This window comes from Salvelinus namaycush, chromosome 39, assembly GCF_016432855.1.
Source record: "Salvelinus namaycush isolate Seneca chromosome 39, SaNama_1.0, whole genome shotgun sequence".
Lineage (NCBI taxonomy): Eukaryota > Metazoa > Chordata > Actinopteri > Salmoniformes > Salmonidae > Salvelinus > Salvelinus namaycush.
The window spans coordinates 15,405,891-15,421,483 of NC_052345.1; the positions used below are offsets into that span (position 1 = coordinate 15,405,891).

A 15,593-nucleotide genomic window follows, 5' to 3' on the forward strand; every position below is an offset into this window, starting at 1 on the left:
ACTGGGAGTGAGAGTGTTGAATGTCAGTGAGTGGAGTGTGTTAGATAGGACTGGGAGTGAGAGTGTTGAATGTCAGTGAGTGGAGTGTGTTAGACAGGACTGGGAGTGAGAGTGTTGAATGTCAGTGAGTGGAGTGTGTTAGATAGGACTGGGAGTGTTGAATGTCAGCGAGTGGAGTGTGTTAGATAGGACTGGGAGTGAGAGTGTTGAATGTCAGTGAGTGGAGTGTGTTCGATAGGACTGGGAGTGAGAGTGTTGAATGTCAGTGAGTGGAGTGTGTTAGATAGGACTGGGAGTGAGAGTGTTGAATGTCAGTGAGTGGAGTGTGTTAGATAGGACTGGGAGTGAGAGTGTTGAATGTCAGTGAGTGGAGTGTGTTCGACAGGACTGGCAGTGAGAGTGTTGAATGTCAGTGAGTGGAGTGTGTTCGATAGGACTGGGAGTGAGAGTGTTGAATGTCAGTGAGTGGAGTGTGTTCGACAGGACTGGCAGTGAGAGTGTTGAATGTCAGTGAGTGGAGTGTGTTCGATAGGACTGGGAGTGAGAGTGTTGAATGTCAGTGAGTGGAGTGTGTTCGATAGGACTGGGAGTGAGAGTGTTGAATGTCAGTGAGTGGAGTGTGTTCGATAGGACTGGGAGTGAGAGTGTTGAATGTCAGTGAGTGGAGTGTGTTCGATAGGACTGGGAGTGAGAGTGTTGAATGTCAGTGAGTGGAGTGTGTTCGATAGGACTGGGAGTGAGAGTGTTGAATGTCAGTGAGTGGAGTGTGTTCGATAGGACTGGGAGTGAGAGTGTTGAATGTCAGTGAGTGGAGTGTGTTCGATAGGACTGGGAGTGAGAGTGTTGAATGTCAGTGAGTGGAGTGTGTTCGATAGGACTGGGAGTGAGAGTGTTGAATGTCAGTGAGTGGAGTGTGTTAGATAGGACTGGGAGTGAGAATGTTGAATGTCAGTGAGTGGAGTGTGTTAGACAGGACTGGGAGTGAGAGTGTTGAATGTCAGCGAGTGGAGTGTGTTAGACAGGACTGGGAGTGTTGAATGTCAGCGAGTGGAGTGTGTTCGATAGGACTGGGAGTGAGAGTGTTGAATGTCAGCGAGTGGAGTGTGTTCGATAGGACTGGGAGTGAGAGTGAATGTCAGCGAGTGGAGTGTGTTAGATAGGACTGGGAGTGAGAGTGTTGAATGTCAGTGAGTGGAGTGTGTTCGATAGGACTGGGAGTGAGAGTGTTGAATGTCAGTGAGTGGAGTGTGTTCGATAGGACTGGGAGTGAGAGTGTTGAATGTCAGTGAGTGGAGTGTGTTAGATAGGACTGGGAGTGAGAATGTTGAATGTCAGTGAGTGGAGTGTGTTAGACAGGACTGGGAGTGAGAGTGTTGAATGTCAGCGAGTGGAGTGTGTTAGACAGGACTGGGAGTGTTGAATGTCAGCGAGTGGAGTGTGTTCGATAGGACTGGGAGTGAGAGTGTTGAATGTCAGCGAGTGGAGTGTGTTCGATAGGACTGGGAGTGAGAGTGAATGTCAGTGAGTGGAGTGTGTTCAATAGGACTGGGAGTGAGAGTGTTGAATGTCAGCGAGTGGAGTGTGTTAGACAGGACTGGGAGTGAGAGTGTTGAATGTCAGCGAGTGGAGTGTGTTAGATAGGACTGGGAGTGAGAGTGTTGAATGTCAGCGAGTGGAGTGTGTTAGATAGGACTGGGAGTGAGAGTGTTGAATGTCAGCGAGTGGAGTGTGTTAGATAGGACTGGGAGTGAGAGTGTTGAATGTCAGCGAGTGGAGTGTGTTAGATAGGACTGGGAGTGAGAGTGTTGAATGTCAGCGAGTGGAGTGTGTTAGATAGGACTGGGAGTGAGAGTGTTGAATGTCAGCGAGTGGAGTGTGTTTGATAGGACTGGGAGTGAGAGTGTCGAATGTCAGTGAGTGGAGTGTCTTAGATAGGACTGGGAGTGAGAGTGTCGAATGTCAGTGAGTGGAGTGTGTTCGACAGGACTGGGAGTGAGAGTGTCGAATGTCAGTGAGTGGAGTGTGTTAGATAGGACTGGGAGTGAGAGTGTTGAATGTCAGTGAGTGGAGTGTGTTAGATAGGACTGGGAGTGAGAGTGTTGAATGTCAGTGAGTGGAGTGTGTTAGATAGGACTGGGAGTGAGAGTGTTGAATGTCAGTGAGTGGAGTGTGTTAGACAGGACTGGGAGTGAGAGTGTTGAATGTCAGTGAGTGGAGTGTGTTCGATAGGACTGGGAGTGAGAGTGTTGAATGTCAGTGAGTGGAGTGTGTTAGATAGGACTGGGAGTGAGAGTGTTGAATGTCAGTGAGTAGAGTGTGTTCGACAGGACTGGGAGTGAGAGTGTTGAATGTCAGTGAGTGGAGTGTGTTAGATAGGACTGGGAGTGAGAGTGTTGAATGTCAGTGAGTGGAGTGTGTTAGACAGGACTGGGAGTGAGAGTGTTGAATGTCAGTGAGTGGAGTGTGTTAGATAGGACTGGGAGTGTTGAATGTCAGCGAGTGGAGTGTGTTAGATAGGACTGGGAGTGAGAGTGTTGAATGTCAGTGAGTGGAGTGTGTTCGACAGGACTGGGAGTGAGAGTGTTGAATGTCAGTGAGTGGAGTGTGTTAGATAGGACTGGGAGTGAGAGTGTTGAATGTCAGTGAGTGGAGTGTGTTAGACAGGACTGGGAGTGAGAGTGTTGAATGTCAGTGAGTGGAGTGTGTTAGATAGGACTGGGAGTGTTGAATGTCAGCGAGTGGAGTGTGTTAGATAGGACTGGGAGTGAGAGTGTTGAATGTCAGTGAGTGGAGTGTGTTCGATAGGACTGGGAGTGAGAGTGTTGAATGTCAGTGAGTGGAGTGTGTTCGATAGGACTGGGAGTGAGAGTGTTGAATGTCAGTGAGTGGAGTGTGTTAGATAGGACTGGGAGTGAGAGTGTTGAATGTCAGTGAGTGGAGTGTGTTAGATAGGACTGGGAGTGAGAGTGTTGAATGTCAGTGAGTGGAGTGTGTTCGACAGGACTGGCAGTGAGAGTGTTGAATGTCAGTGAGTGGAGTGTGTTCGATAGGACTGGGAGTGAGAGTGTTGAATGTCAGTGAGTGGAGTGTGTTCGACAGGACTGGCAGTGAGAGTGTTGAATGTCAGTGAGTGGAGTGTGTTCGATAGGACTGGAGTGAGAGTGTTGAATGTCAGTGAGTGGAGTGTGTTCGATAGGACTGGGAGTGAGAGTGTTGAATGTCAGTGAGTGGAGTGTGTTCGATAGGACTGGGAGTGAGAGTGTTGAATGTCAGTGAGTGGAGTGTGTTCGATAGGACTGGGAGTGAGAGTGTTGAATGTCAGTGAGTGGAGTGTGTTCGATAGGACTGGGAGTGAGAGTGTTGAATGTCAGTGAGTGGAGTGTGTTCGATAGGACTGGGAGTGAGTGTTGAATGTCAGTGAGTGGAGTGTGTTCGATAGGACTGGGAGTGAGAGTGTTGAATGTCAGTGAGTGGAGTGTGTTCGATAGGACTGGGAGTGAGAGTGTTGAATGTCAGTGAGTGGAGTGTGTTCGATAGGACTGGGAGTGAGAGTGTTGAATGTCAGTGAGTGGAGTGTGTTAGATAGGACTGGGAGTGAGAATGTTGAATGTCAGTGAGTGGAGTGTGTTAGACAGGACTGGGAGTGAGAGTGTTGAATGTCAGCGAGTGGAGTGTGTTAGACAGGACTGGGAGTGTTGAATGTCAGCGAGTGGAGTGTGTTCGATAGGACTGGGAGTGAGAGTGTTGAATGTCAGCGAGTGGAGTGTGTTCGATAGGACTGGGAGTGAGAGTGAATGTCAGCGAGTGGAGTGTGTTCGATAGGACTGGGAGTGAGAGTGTTGAATGTCAGCGAGTGGAGTGTGTTAGACAGGACTGGGAGTGAGAGTGTTGAATGTCAGCGAGTGGAGTGTGTTAGATAGGACTGGGAGTGAGAGTGTTGAATGTCAGCGAGTGGAGTGTGTTAGATAGGACTGGGAGTGAGAGTGTTGAATGTCAGCGAGTGGAGTGTGTTCGATAGGACTGGGAGTGAGAGTGTTGAATGTCAGCGAGTGGAGTGTGTTCGATAGGACTGGGAGTGAGAGTGTTGAATGTCAGCGAGTGGAGTGTGTTCGACAGGACTGGGAGTGAGAGTGTTGAATGTCAGCGAGTGGAGTGTGTTCGACAGGACTGGGAGTGAGAGTGTTGAATGTCAGTGAGTGGAGTGTGTTCGACAGGACTGGGAGTGAGAGTGTTGAATGTCAGTGAGTGGAGTGTGTTCGATAGGACTGGGAGTGAGCGTGTTGAATGTCAGTGAGTGGAGTGTGTTCGATAGGACTGGGAGTGAGCGTGTTGAATGTCAGTGAGTGGAGTGTGTTCGATAGGACTGGGAGTGAGCGTGTTGAATGTCAGTGAGTGGAGTGTGTTCGATAGGACTGGGAGTGAGAGTGTTGAATGTCAGTGAGTGGAGTGTGTTCGATAGGACTGGGAGTGAGAGTGTTGAATGTCAGTGAGTGGAGTGTGTTCGATAGGACTGGGAGTGAGAGTGTTGAATGTCAGTGAGTGGAGTGTGTTCGATAGGACTGGGAGTGAGAGTGTTGAATGTCAGTGAGTGGAGTGTGTTCGATAGGACTGGGAGTGAGAGTGTTGAATGTCAGTGAGTGGAGTGTGTTCGATAGGACTGGGAGTGAGAGTGTTGAATGTCAGTGAGTGGAGTGTGTTCGATAGGACTGGGAGTGAGAGTGTTGAATGTCAGTGAGTGGAGTGTGTTCGATAGGACTGGGAGTGAGAATGTTGAATGTCAGTGAGTGGAGTGTGTTAGACAGGACTGGGAGTGAGAGTGTTGAATGTCAGCGAGTGGAGTGTGTTAGACAGGACTGGGAGTGTTGAATGTCAGCGAGTGGAGTGTGTTAGATAGGACTGGGAGTGAGAGTGTTGAATGTCAGTGAGTGGAGTGTGTTAGACAGGACTGGGAGTGAGAGTGTTGAATGTCAGTGAGTGGAGTGTGTTAGATAGGACTGGGAGTGTTGAATGTCAGCGAGTGGAGTGTGTTAGATAGGACTGGGAGTGAGAGTGTTGAATGTCAGTGAGTGGAGTGTGTTCGACAGGACTGGGAGTGAGAGTGTTGAATGTCAGTGAGTGGAGTGTGTTAGATAGGACTGGGAGTGAGAGTGTTGAATGTCAGTGAGTGGAGTGTGTTAGACAGGACTGGGAGTGAGAGTGTTGAATGTCAGTGAGTGGAGTGTGTTAGATAGGACTGGGAGTGTTGAATGTCAGCGAGTGGAGTGTGTTAGATAGGACTGGGAGTGAGAGTGTTGAATGTCAGTGAGTGGAGTGTGTTAGATAGGACTGGGAGTGAGAGTGTTGAATGTCAGTGAGTGGAGTGTGTTAGATAGGACTGGGAGTGAGAGTGTTGAATGTCAGTGAGTGGAGTGTGTTAGATAGGACTGGGAGTGAGAGTGTTGAATGTCAGTGAGTGGAGTGTGTTCGACAGGACTGGCAGTGAGAGTGTTGAATGTCAGTGAGTGGAGTGTGTTCGATAGGACTGGGAGTGAGAGTGTTGAATGTCAGTGAGTGGAGTGTGTTCGATAGGACTGGGAGTGAGAGTGTTGAATGTCAGTGAGTGGAGTGTGTTCGATAGGACTGGGAGTGAGAGTGTTGAATGTCAGTGAGTGGAGTGTGTTCGATAGGACTGGGAGTGAGAGTGTTGAATGTCAGTGAGTGGAGTGTGTTAGATAGGACTGGGAGTGAGAATGTTGAATGTCAGTGAGTGGAGTGTGTTAGACAGGACTGGGAGTGAGAGTGTTGAATGTCAGCGAGTGGAGTGTGTTAGACAGGACTGGGAGTGTTGAATGTCAGCGAGTGGAGTGTGTTCGATAGGACTGGGAGTGAGAGTGTTGAATGTCAGCGAGTGGAGTGTGTTCGATAGGACTGGGAGTGAGAGTGAATGTCAGCGAGTGGAGTGTGTTCGATAGGACTGGGAGTGAGAGTGTTGAATGTCAGCGAGTGGAGTGTGTTAGACAGGACTGGGAGTGAGAGTGTTGAATGTCAGCGAGTGGAGTGTGTTAGATAGGACTGGGAGTGAGAGTGTTGAATGTCAGCGAGTGGAGTGTGTTAGATAGGACTGGGAGTGAGAGTGTTGAATGTCAGCGAGTGGAGTGTGTTCGATAGGACTGGGAGTGAGAGTGTTGAATGTCAGCGAGTGGAGTGTGTTCGATAGGACTGGGAGTGAGAGTGTTGAATGTCAGCGAGTGGAGTGTGTTCGACAGGACTGGGAGTGAGAGTGTTGAATGTCAGCGAGTGGAGTGTGTTCGACAGGACTGGGAGTGAGAGTGTTGAATGTCAGTGAGTGGAGTGTGTTCGACAGGACTGGGAGTGAGAGTGTTGAATGTCAGTGAGTGGAGTGTGTTCGATAGGACTGGGAGTGAGCGTGTTGAATGTCAGTGAGTGGAGTGTGTTCGATAGGACTGGGAGTGAGCGTGTTGAATGTCAGTGAGTGGAGTGTGTTCGATAGGACTGGGAGTGAGCGTGTTGAATGTCAGTGAGTGGAGTGTGTTCGATAGGACTGGGAGTGAGAGTGTTGAATGTCAGTGAGTGGAGTGTGTTCGATAGGACTGGGAGTGAGAGTGTTGAATGTCAGTGAGTGGAGTGTGTTCGATAGGACTGGGAGTGAGAGTGTTGAATGTCAGTGAGTGGAGTGTGTTCGATAGGACTGGGAGTGAGAGTGTTGAATGTCAGCGAGTGGAGTGTGTTAGATAGGACTGGGAGTGAGAGTGTTGAATGTCAGTGAGTGGAGTGTGTTAGATAGGACTGGGAGTGAGAGTGTTGAATGTCAGTGAGTGGAGTGTGTTAGATAGGACTGGGAGTGAGAGTGTTGAATGTCAGTGAGTGGAGTGTGTTAGATAGGACTGGGAGTGAGAGTGTTGAATGTCAGTGAGTGGAGTGTGTTCGACAGGACTGGCAGTGAGAGTGTTGAATGTCAGTGAGTGGAGTGTGTTCGATAGGACTGGGAGTGAGAGTGTTGAATGTCAGTGAGTGGAGTGTGTTCGATAGGACTGGGAGTGAGAGTGTTGAATGTCAGTGAGTGGAGTGTGTTCGATAGGACTGGGAGTGAGAGTGTTGAATGTCAGTGAGTGGAGTGTGTTCGATAGGACTGGGAGTGAGAGTGTTGAATGTCAGTGAGTGGAGTGTGTTAGATAGGACTGGGAGTGAGAATGTTGAATGTCAGTGAGTGGAGTGTGTTAGACAGGACTGGGAGTGAGAGTGTTGAATGTCAGCGAGTGGAGTGTGTTAGACAGGACTGGGAGTGTTGAATGTCAGCGAGTGGAGTGTGTTCGATAGGACTGGGAGTGAGAGTGTTGAATGTCAGCGAGTGGAGTGTGTTCGATAGGACTGGGAGTGAGAGTGAATGTCAGCGAGTGGAGTGTGTTCGATAGGACTGGGAGTGAGAGTGTTGAATGTCAGCGAGTGGAGTGTGTTAGACAGGACTGGGAGTGAGAGTGTTGAATGTCAGCGAGTGGAGTGTGTTAGATAGGACTGGGAGTGAGAGTGTTGAATGTCAGCGAGTGGAGTGTGTTAGATAGGACTGGGAGTGAGAGTGTTGAATGTCAGCGAGTGGAGTGTGTTCGATAGGACTGGGAGTGAGAGTGTTGAATGTCAGCGAGTGGAGTGTGTTCGATAGGACTGGGAGTGAGAGTGTTGAATGTCAGCGAGTGGAGTGTGTTCGACAGGACTGGGAGTGAGAGTGTTGAATGTCAGCGAGTGGAGTGTGTTCGACAGGACTGGGAGTGAGAGTGTTGAATGTCAGTGAGTGGAGTGTGTTCGACAGGACTGGGAGTGAGAGTGTTGAATGTCAGTGAGTGGAGTGTGTTCGATAGGACTGGGAGTGAGCGTGTTGAATGTCAGTGAGTGGAGTGTGTTCGATAGGACTGGGAGTGAGCGTGTTGAATGTCAGTGAGTGGAGTGTGTTCGATAGGACTGGGAGTGAGCGTGTTGAATGTCAGTGAGTGGAGTGTGTTCGATAGGACTGGGAGTGAGAGTGTTGAATGTCAGTGAGTGGAGTGTGTTCGATAGGACTGGGAGTGAGAGTGTTGAATGTCAGTGAGTGGAGTGTGTTCGATAGGACTGGGAGTGAGAGTGTTGAATGTCAGTGAGTGGAGTGTGTTCGATAGGACTGGGAGTGAGAGTGTTGAATGTCAGTGAGTGGAGTGTGTTCGATAGGACTGGGAGTGAGAGTGTTGAATGTCAGTGAGTGGAGTGTGTTCGATAGGACTGGGAGTGAGAGTGTTGAATGTCAGTGAGTGGAGTGTGTTCGATAGGACTGGGAGTGAGAATGTTGAATGTCAGTGAGTGGAGTGTGTTAGACAGGACTGGGAGTGAGAGTGTTGAATGTCAGCGAGTGGAGTGTGTTAGACAGGACTGGGAGTGTTGAATGTCAGCGAGTGGAGTGTGTTAGATAGGACTGGGAGTGAGAGTGTTGAATGTCAGTGAGTGGAGTGTGTTCGACAGGACTGGGAGTGAGAGTGTTGAATGTCAGTGAGTGGAGTGTGTTAGATAGGACTGGGAGTGAGAGTGTTGAATGTCAGTGAGTGGAGTGTGTTAGACAGGACTGGGAGTGAGAGTGTTGAATGTCAGTGAGTGGAGTGTGTTAGATAGGACTGGGAGTGTTGAATGTCAGCGAGTGGAGTGTGTTAGATAGGACTGGGAGTGAGAGTGTTGAATGTCAGTGAGTGGAGTGTGTTAGATAGGACTGGGAGTGAGAGTGTTGAATGTCAGTGAGTGGAGTGTGTTAGATAGGACTGGGAGTGAGAGTGTTGAATGTCAGTGAGTGGAGTGTGTTAGATAGGACTGGGAGTGAGAGTGTTGAATGTCAGTGAGTGGAGTGTGTTCGACAGGACTGGCAGTGAGAGTGTTGAATGTCAGTGAGTGGAGTGTGTTCGATAGGACTGGGAGTGAGAGTGTTGAATGTCAGTGAGTGGAGTGTGTTCGACAGGACTGGCAGTGAGAGTGTTGAATGTCAGTGAGTGGAGTGTGTTAGATAGGACTGGGAGTGAGAGTGTTGAATGTCAGTGAGTGGAGTGTGTTCGACAGGACTGGGAGTGAGAGTGTTGAATGTCAGTGAGTGGAGTGTGTTCGACAGGACTGGCAGTGAGAGTGTTGAATGTCAGTGAGTGGAGTGTGTTCGATAGGACTGGGAGTGAGAGTGTTGAATGTCAGTGAGTGGAGTGTGTTCGACAGGACTGGGAGTGAGAGTGTTGAATGTCAGACACCGCTAGGCAAACCAAGGCAAGTCATACAGTGATCCCTCCGTGACACACAACTTCTGACAGAGATGATTTTACTGCGTAGCTCTTCGGCTAGCTCCGGTGCTGGATACCTGTTATCTCTGGCTACCAAAATATGTCAGCTTTAGCCAACTTTAGCTCAGTCTAATTGAGCTGCCTAGCCTTGTTAGCAGCCGCGGGGTAACCGTAACTGTTCTTCACAAGGAAAGCTGCATAACGGACCTAAAATAGGCCCGCTAGCCTCGTTAGACGCTAATGCAATGTGCTTGACCTCATTAACTCAGAGCGCATTCATTCACCATGGGAGCCTGGTGAGAGTAGCACTGAGGTCAGAGGAGGGAGTGCTGCAACAACGCCTGGGAGGTGTGAAAGAACTGACTCCAGAATAGTGTGTGAGTGTGTTGAGGCGGAGTGCTGCCGGTAACAATGGGAGGTCTGAATTATTCAGTGGGAAGGAAGCAGCATATGAGAGGCTGGTTGGAACACAGCTTTCTCTGTCTATTTGGAGAGAAGCATTGTGAGTGCATTGGAGGGAAGGGGTTCAGACATAAGTGTGCTGTCGACAACTCTCTTTTACAGGGTTGTGTGTGTGTGCGTGTCGTGTCGTTTGAGATAAGGTGATATAAAACTAAGACTGAAGTGGCGTGTGTGTAGCTACATATCAGGAGCTGGTTGGAACACCGCTCGATCCGTACATTTGAAGAGACATTGTGAATGCACAGGTGTGCTGCCGACAGCTGGCTTCAAAGTGGTTTAACAGGGCTTTGTGTGTGTGTGTGTGTGTGTGTGTGTGTGTGTGTGTGTGTGTGTGTGTGTGTGTGTGTGATTGAGTGTGAGTGTGTGTGTGTGCACGTGCATGCGTTTGACAAATTAAAGCCAGAATGTGTGTTAGCGAATGGACAGGTAGCTTATGTAACCATTCTAACCAAAGCTACATTTTAATGTGTGTGTGTATGGCATGTGTGTGTGTGTGTATGCGCATGTGTGTGTGTGTCTGTAACACACCGAGTAGCTGCAGAGTTCGTGGATGATGACTCTGTTGGAGAAGGTCTCGTTGTGGGACTCGATGTGGAGCGTCCTCTCTCTCTTGTTCAGAGTGTTCTCCTGGCTGAAGTACACATAGTCCACCCCCGCAATCTGCACACAAAGGACACTCATGAAACCAGTTGCAGCAAAACCAAATGGTGAAAAAGGAAAAACGGATACACTGATTACAAAATGGCCGATGCTTGATTTGCGTGTTAAGGTCTTTTGATAATTTTTTTCCCGTTATGTCAGCTTCGCTTAGAACACAAGCTAAGGATGTTTTAAATGCAACTTTATTTAAACTGTCCCCTGAAAATCTCACTTAAAATGAATATTCTGTTAACTCGTATCCAAATAATGTTGCTGACTCGACCTATACTCGTATTTGTGGCCAAAGCATAAATTGGAGAAAAACGCTCAAATATCAAACTTGTATCTCAAACAGACCGTTTAAAAAATGCTTGCTATTTCCTCATAGAACATGATGTCATCTTCCTGAGGAGGATGAGCTGGCCAATCAGCGATCTACTCACATCAATATTTTTAATGACCGGTATACGTCAACACCACTCTGTGGTTGGGGTAAGCCAACACCATTCCAACACAGAAAGACTACTTTTAAACATTTTGTATTTTTTTAAAAATTGAATTGAAAACTAATTCACAAATTTTAAGTAACTCTAGGTCATATTTCATAGAAATCTGGAAACATTGAGCAGAAACTTTAAACAATACTCAAACGGCTTCTGCTTGGCCTTTGGGGTCTAGGCTGTGTCACTGTAAAGCACTTTGTGACAATGATGTACAAAAGGGCTTCATAAATACATTGGATTGGTTGATTGATTGACTTAGGTTTGGTTGATTGATTGACTTAAAGTACAAGACTCACGTCGACTGACAATGCTTTATAAATACATTTGATTGGTTGACTGACAAGACTCAAGAGAGAAGTTAGCAACAGGTTAGCGACGTCAACCGTACCCGCTTGAGGAGACGAGGGGCGTCCACGTCCAGTTTGCAACGGCGCTGGACCTGGTGTATGGATCCGTCCTCGCTCTCAGTTTCCTCCAACACCTCGCTGTCCACAAACATGGGAATCAGGTGACACGTGGGGAATCGCCTCTCGTAGGCCTGCGAGAGAGATGGAAAGAGACAGGATTATTAGTGTGGGACTCATTTCCTTTGGGAACGCAAACTCCTTTACCTTCCATGTTAATAAAGTTGATTGAATTGAGAGAGTGAGACGCATCAGAGAAGATATTCTAGCCATTGTATCTCCAACGGTGACATTTAATGAAATAGCCTAGTTCCCAAAATCAATAATTGTCAGCTGTTTTCATATCTCAAAAAAATGAGCAAGAGAAAGAAAGTGATAAAGGCGGGCAAGAGAGGTTAGGACGGAGAAGAGAGACAAAACACCATTCAGGTCTATTCAACGCCACGACCCACACATCCCCTCACTAACGTTGACTCGTATCCAATTGTCTCAGCAGCTGGCACACACGCCAGCATTACACAATGCATCGTTTCATTATCTTGTATGCAAAATAATAGGCCTAGTAATAACAAGCCCAGTAATAATAAAAGCCCAGTAATATTAAGCCTAGTAAAGGCACCCCAGGCACAATATATCAGTAGAATTCTGCTCATAAACCACATAACACCACCTAGGTTGCGACCAAAATGGCACCCTATGGGCCCTGGTCAAAAGTAGTACACGATGAAGGGAATAGGGTATCGTTTCAGACACAGCCCTCGATTTATTGTGCTGCTGAAGGCAGCTGTTACACAACTTAAGGTCCTTGGCACACAATGGGCCTGGCATTGCTTTCATAATGTTTTATTACTGATCTGATTGGCAGAGTTTTGTAAGCAGCCAGCGGACATGAGAAGACATGTATCGACAGGTCCCCGATCAGTTTGGAGAGGTGTGGGAGACAAGGTGATGCTCCAGCTAAGTGACACCGCGCTCAGAACAGTCTAGGGACCTGTACATGATGACAGCATCTTTGCTAATTCTAGGCCAAGTCTGTGCCCTGTGTTGTAATAAAGGAACTCATTTTGTCTACTTCTTCCTGGCCGCTCTAGACACCATTATATATTTCATTTTGTGCTGAATGGGCAGATTCTTATCCTGGCCCAGTTGGATTCTGCAGTCTGGAGAGAGCGACCGAGAGAAGAGAGGAAGGAGAGAGAAAAATGAGGGAAGTAGCATTGGGGCAATTTGAGGCCACCACCGGGCACAAATCCACCACGTAGTCAAGATGGCTCAGACTGGAAACATACATGTAAAAGCACTCACCAAAAGCTAAGTAAGAGAGCGAGAGAGAGAACAAGCTTCTTTTTTTTTTTAACTCAAGGTTGGCAGGGTTCACAGCTCGATCATCAGTTACAGAGGTCGACCGATTAATCGGGATGGCCGATTAATTAGGGCCGATTTCAAGTTTTCATAACAAATCAGAAATCGGTATTTTTGGACACCGATTTGTATTTAATTTTTTACACCTTTATTTAACTAGGCAAGTCAGTTACGAACACATTCTTATTTTCAATGATGGCCTAGGAACTGTGGGTTAACTGCCTTGTTCAGGGGCAGAACGACAGATTTTTACCTTGTCAGCTCTGGGATTTGTTTTTGCAACCTTCCGGTTACTAGTCCAACGCTCTAACCACCTGCCTTACATTGCACTCCACGAGGAGACTGCATGGCAGGCTGACTACCTGTTACGCGAGGGCAGCAAGAAGCCAAGGTAAGTTGCTAGCTAGCATTAAACTTATAAAAAACAATCAATCTTAACATAATCACTAGTTAACTACACATGGTTGATGATATTACTAGTTTATCTAGCGTGTCCTGCATTGCAAATAATCGATGCGTTGCCTGTTCTCATCGAATCACAGCCTACTTCGCCAAACGGGTGATGATTTAGCACTGTCGTTGCACCAAACCTAACCATAAACATCAATGCCTTTCTTTAAAATCAATACACAAGTATATATTTTTAAACCTGCATATTTAGTTAATATTGCCTGCTAACATGAATTTCTTATAATTAGGGAAATTGTGTCACTTCTCTTGCGTTCTGTGCAAGCAGTCAGGGTATATGCAGCAGTTTGGGCCGCCTGGCTCGTTGCGAACTGTGTGAAGTCCATTTATTCCTAACAAAGACCGTAATTAATTTGCCAGAATTGTACATAATTATGACATAACATTGAAGGTTGTACAATGTAACAGCAATATTTAGACTTAGGGATGCCACCCGTTAGATAAAATACGGAACGGTTCCGTATTTCACTGAAAGAATAAAGGTTTTGTTTTCAAAATGATAGTTTCCGGATTCGACCATATTAATGACCAAAGGCTCGTATTTCTGTGTGTTATGTTATAATTAAGTTTATGATTTGATATTTGATAGAGCAGTCTGACTGAGCGGTGGTAGGCAGCAGCAGGCTCGTAAGCATTCATTCAAACAGCACTTTCGTGCGTTTGCCAGCAGCTCTTCGCAATGCTTCAAGCATTGAGCTTTTTATGACTTCAAGCCTATCAACTCCCGAGATTAGGCTGGTGTAACCGATGTGAAATGGCTAGCTAGTTAGTGGGGTGCGCGCTAATAGCGTTTCAATCGGTGACGTCACTTGCTCTGAGACTTGGAGTAGTTGTTCCCCTTGCTCTGCAAGGGTCGCGGCTTTTGTGGAGCGATGAGTAACAATGCTTCGAGGGTGGCTGTTGTCGATGTGTTCCTGGTTCGAGCACAGGTAGGGGCGAGGAGAGGGACGGAAGCTATACTGTTACATTGGCAATACTTAAGTGCCTATAAGAACATCCAATAGTCAAAGGTATATGAAATACAAATGGTATAGAGAGAAATAGTCCTATAATTCCTATAATAACTACAACCTAAAACTTCTTACCTGGGAATATTGAAGACTCATGTTAAAAGGAACCACCAGCTTTCATATGTTCTCATGTTCTGAGCAAGGAACTTAAACGTTAGCTTTCTTACATGGCACATATTGCACTTTTACTTTCTTCTCCAACACTTTGTTTTTGGATTATTTAAACCAAATTGAACATGTTCCATTATTTATTTGAGGCTAAATTGATTTTATTGATGTATTAAGTTAAAATAAGTGTTCATTCAGTATTGTTGTAATTGTCATTATTACAAATAAATAAAATAAAAATCGCCTTTTTTTGGTCCTCCAATAATTGGTATCGACGTAGAAAAATCATAAATCGGTCGACCTCTGGTCAGTTATACTGGAGCAAGATGTCAGTATCGGGTCCTCTAAAACCAGTGTTTTGCAGTCCTTTTCATACCAGGGACTGGCAAGCTATGGCTTTTCCTTTTGGGGGCCACAGACTGGAGGTTGAGAAACACCCCTGTAGCCTAGACATGGGCCTTGTCATATAACTGTAATAAGGGCTAGAGCTTACCCTGCTAAAATGGGACCGGTATTCAGGCCGGGGTGTGAGGCCACGAGCAAACCAGGCTAAGTAGGGGCTTTGGAAATTGGCAATGGCTGCACCCCCCATTCTTTGTCGCTCCAGTCAGCATGGTACCTGACTTCCTAATAAAACTGCCAGGGCTGTTGGCTGTGTCCCCAATGGCAATATATTCCCTAAAGTGCTAAAGTAGTGCACTATATAGGCAATAGGGTGCCATTTGGGACGCAGAAATTCAGCTGTGTCCACTATCATCATGCTGAGTTCTGTTTCTCTCTCTGGTCTAGAACAGAGGCTCTCGGAGGTGTACAGTCAGCACTATGGCAGGAGTAAACACAGTGTTTGGTGTTCGCCCATCAAAACAGGCTACTGCATCAACAAATGCTCTCAACAGCGCTAAACATCACATGAAGGGGCAGGCCAAATACAACAAACAGAATTCTTCACACCCAACAACATACCTCAACACAAAACAGACTGGTATATATATATATATATATATATAACAACGTCAATCATCATCATGCCCAATAACAACAATTCACACCTCAAACAGACTGCATAAACAAAGCAAACATTTCTTGGTAAATCCATTTAAATTCAAATCACTTTGACAGCGCCCCTTTTGATTTGAACAAAACATTCCGTAAATATTTGCCCATTGTAGAAGTGCTCAGAAAGTGACTTGATGGACCTGAACGCCAAGAGATAAAGGTGATCAAATTTGAGGCATTTGGCCCCACCATACCATGAGACATCCATGCCTTCATCACTGGAAAAGATAAACAGTTGAGATTGATATTTAAAAGCTTACAAAACAGGGTTGTCAACCCATTTGATCATTTCTGGAGAGAAAAAAA

General features: G+C 46.6%; 1 protein-coding gene across 1 annotated transcript in view; it reads right to left on the minus strand.

Moving 5' to 3' along the window:
* LOC120032820 (SEC14-like protein 1) overlaps window positions 1-15,593 on the minus strand; it is a 69,479-nt gene that overhangs the window by 18,596 nt on the left and 35,290 nt on the right. Inside the window, exons 3-4 of the mRNA XM_038979007.1 lie at window positions 11,268-11,417; window positions 10,266-10,397 (exon numbers count right to left, since the gene is read on the minus strand). Coding sequence (XP_038834935.1) covers window positions 10,266-10,397; window positions 11,268-11,417 — 282 coding nt within the window. The remainder of the gene's footprint in view (window positions 1-10,265; window positions 10,398-11,267; window positions 11,418-15,593) is intronic.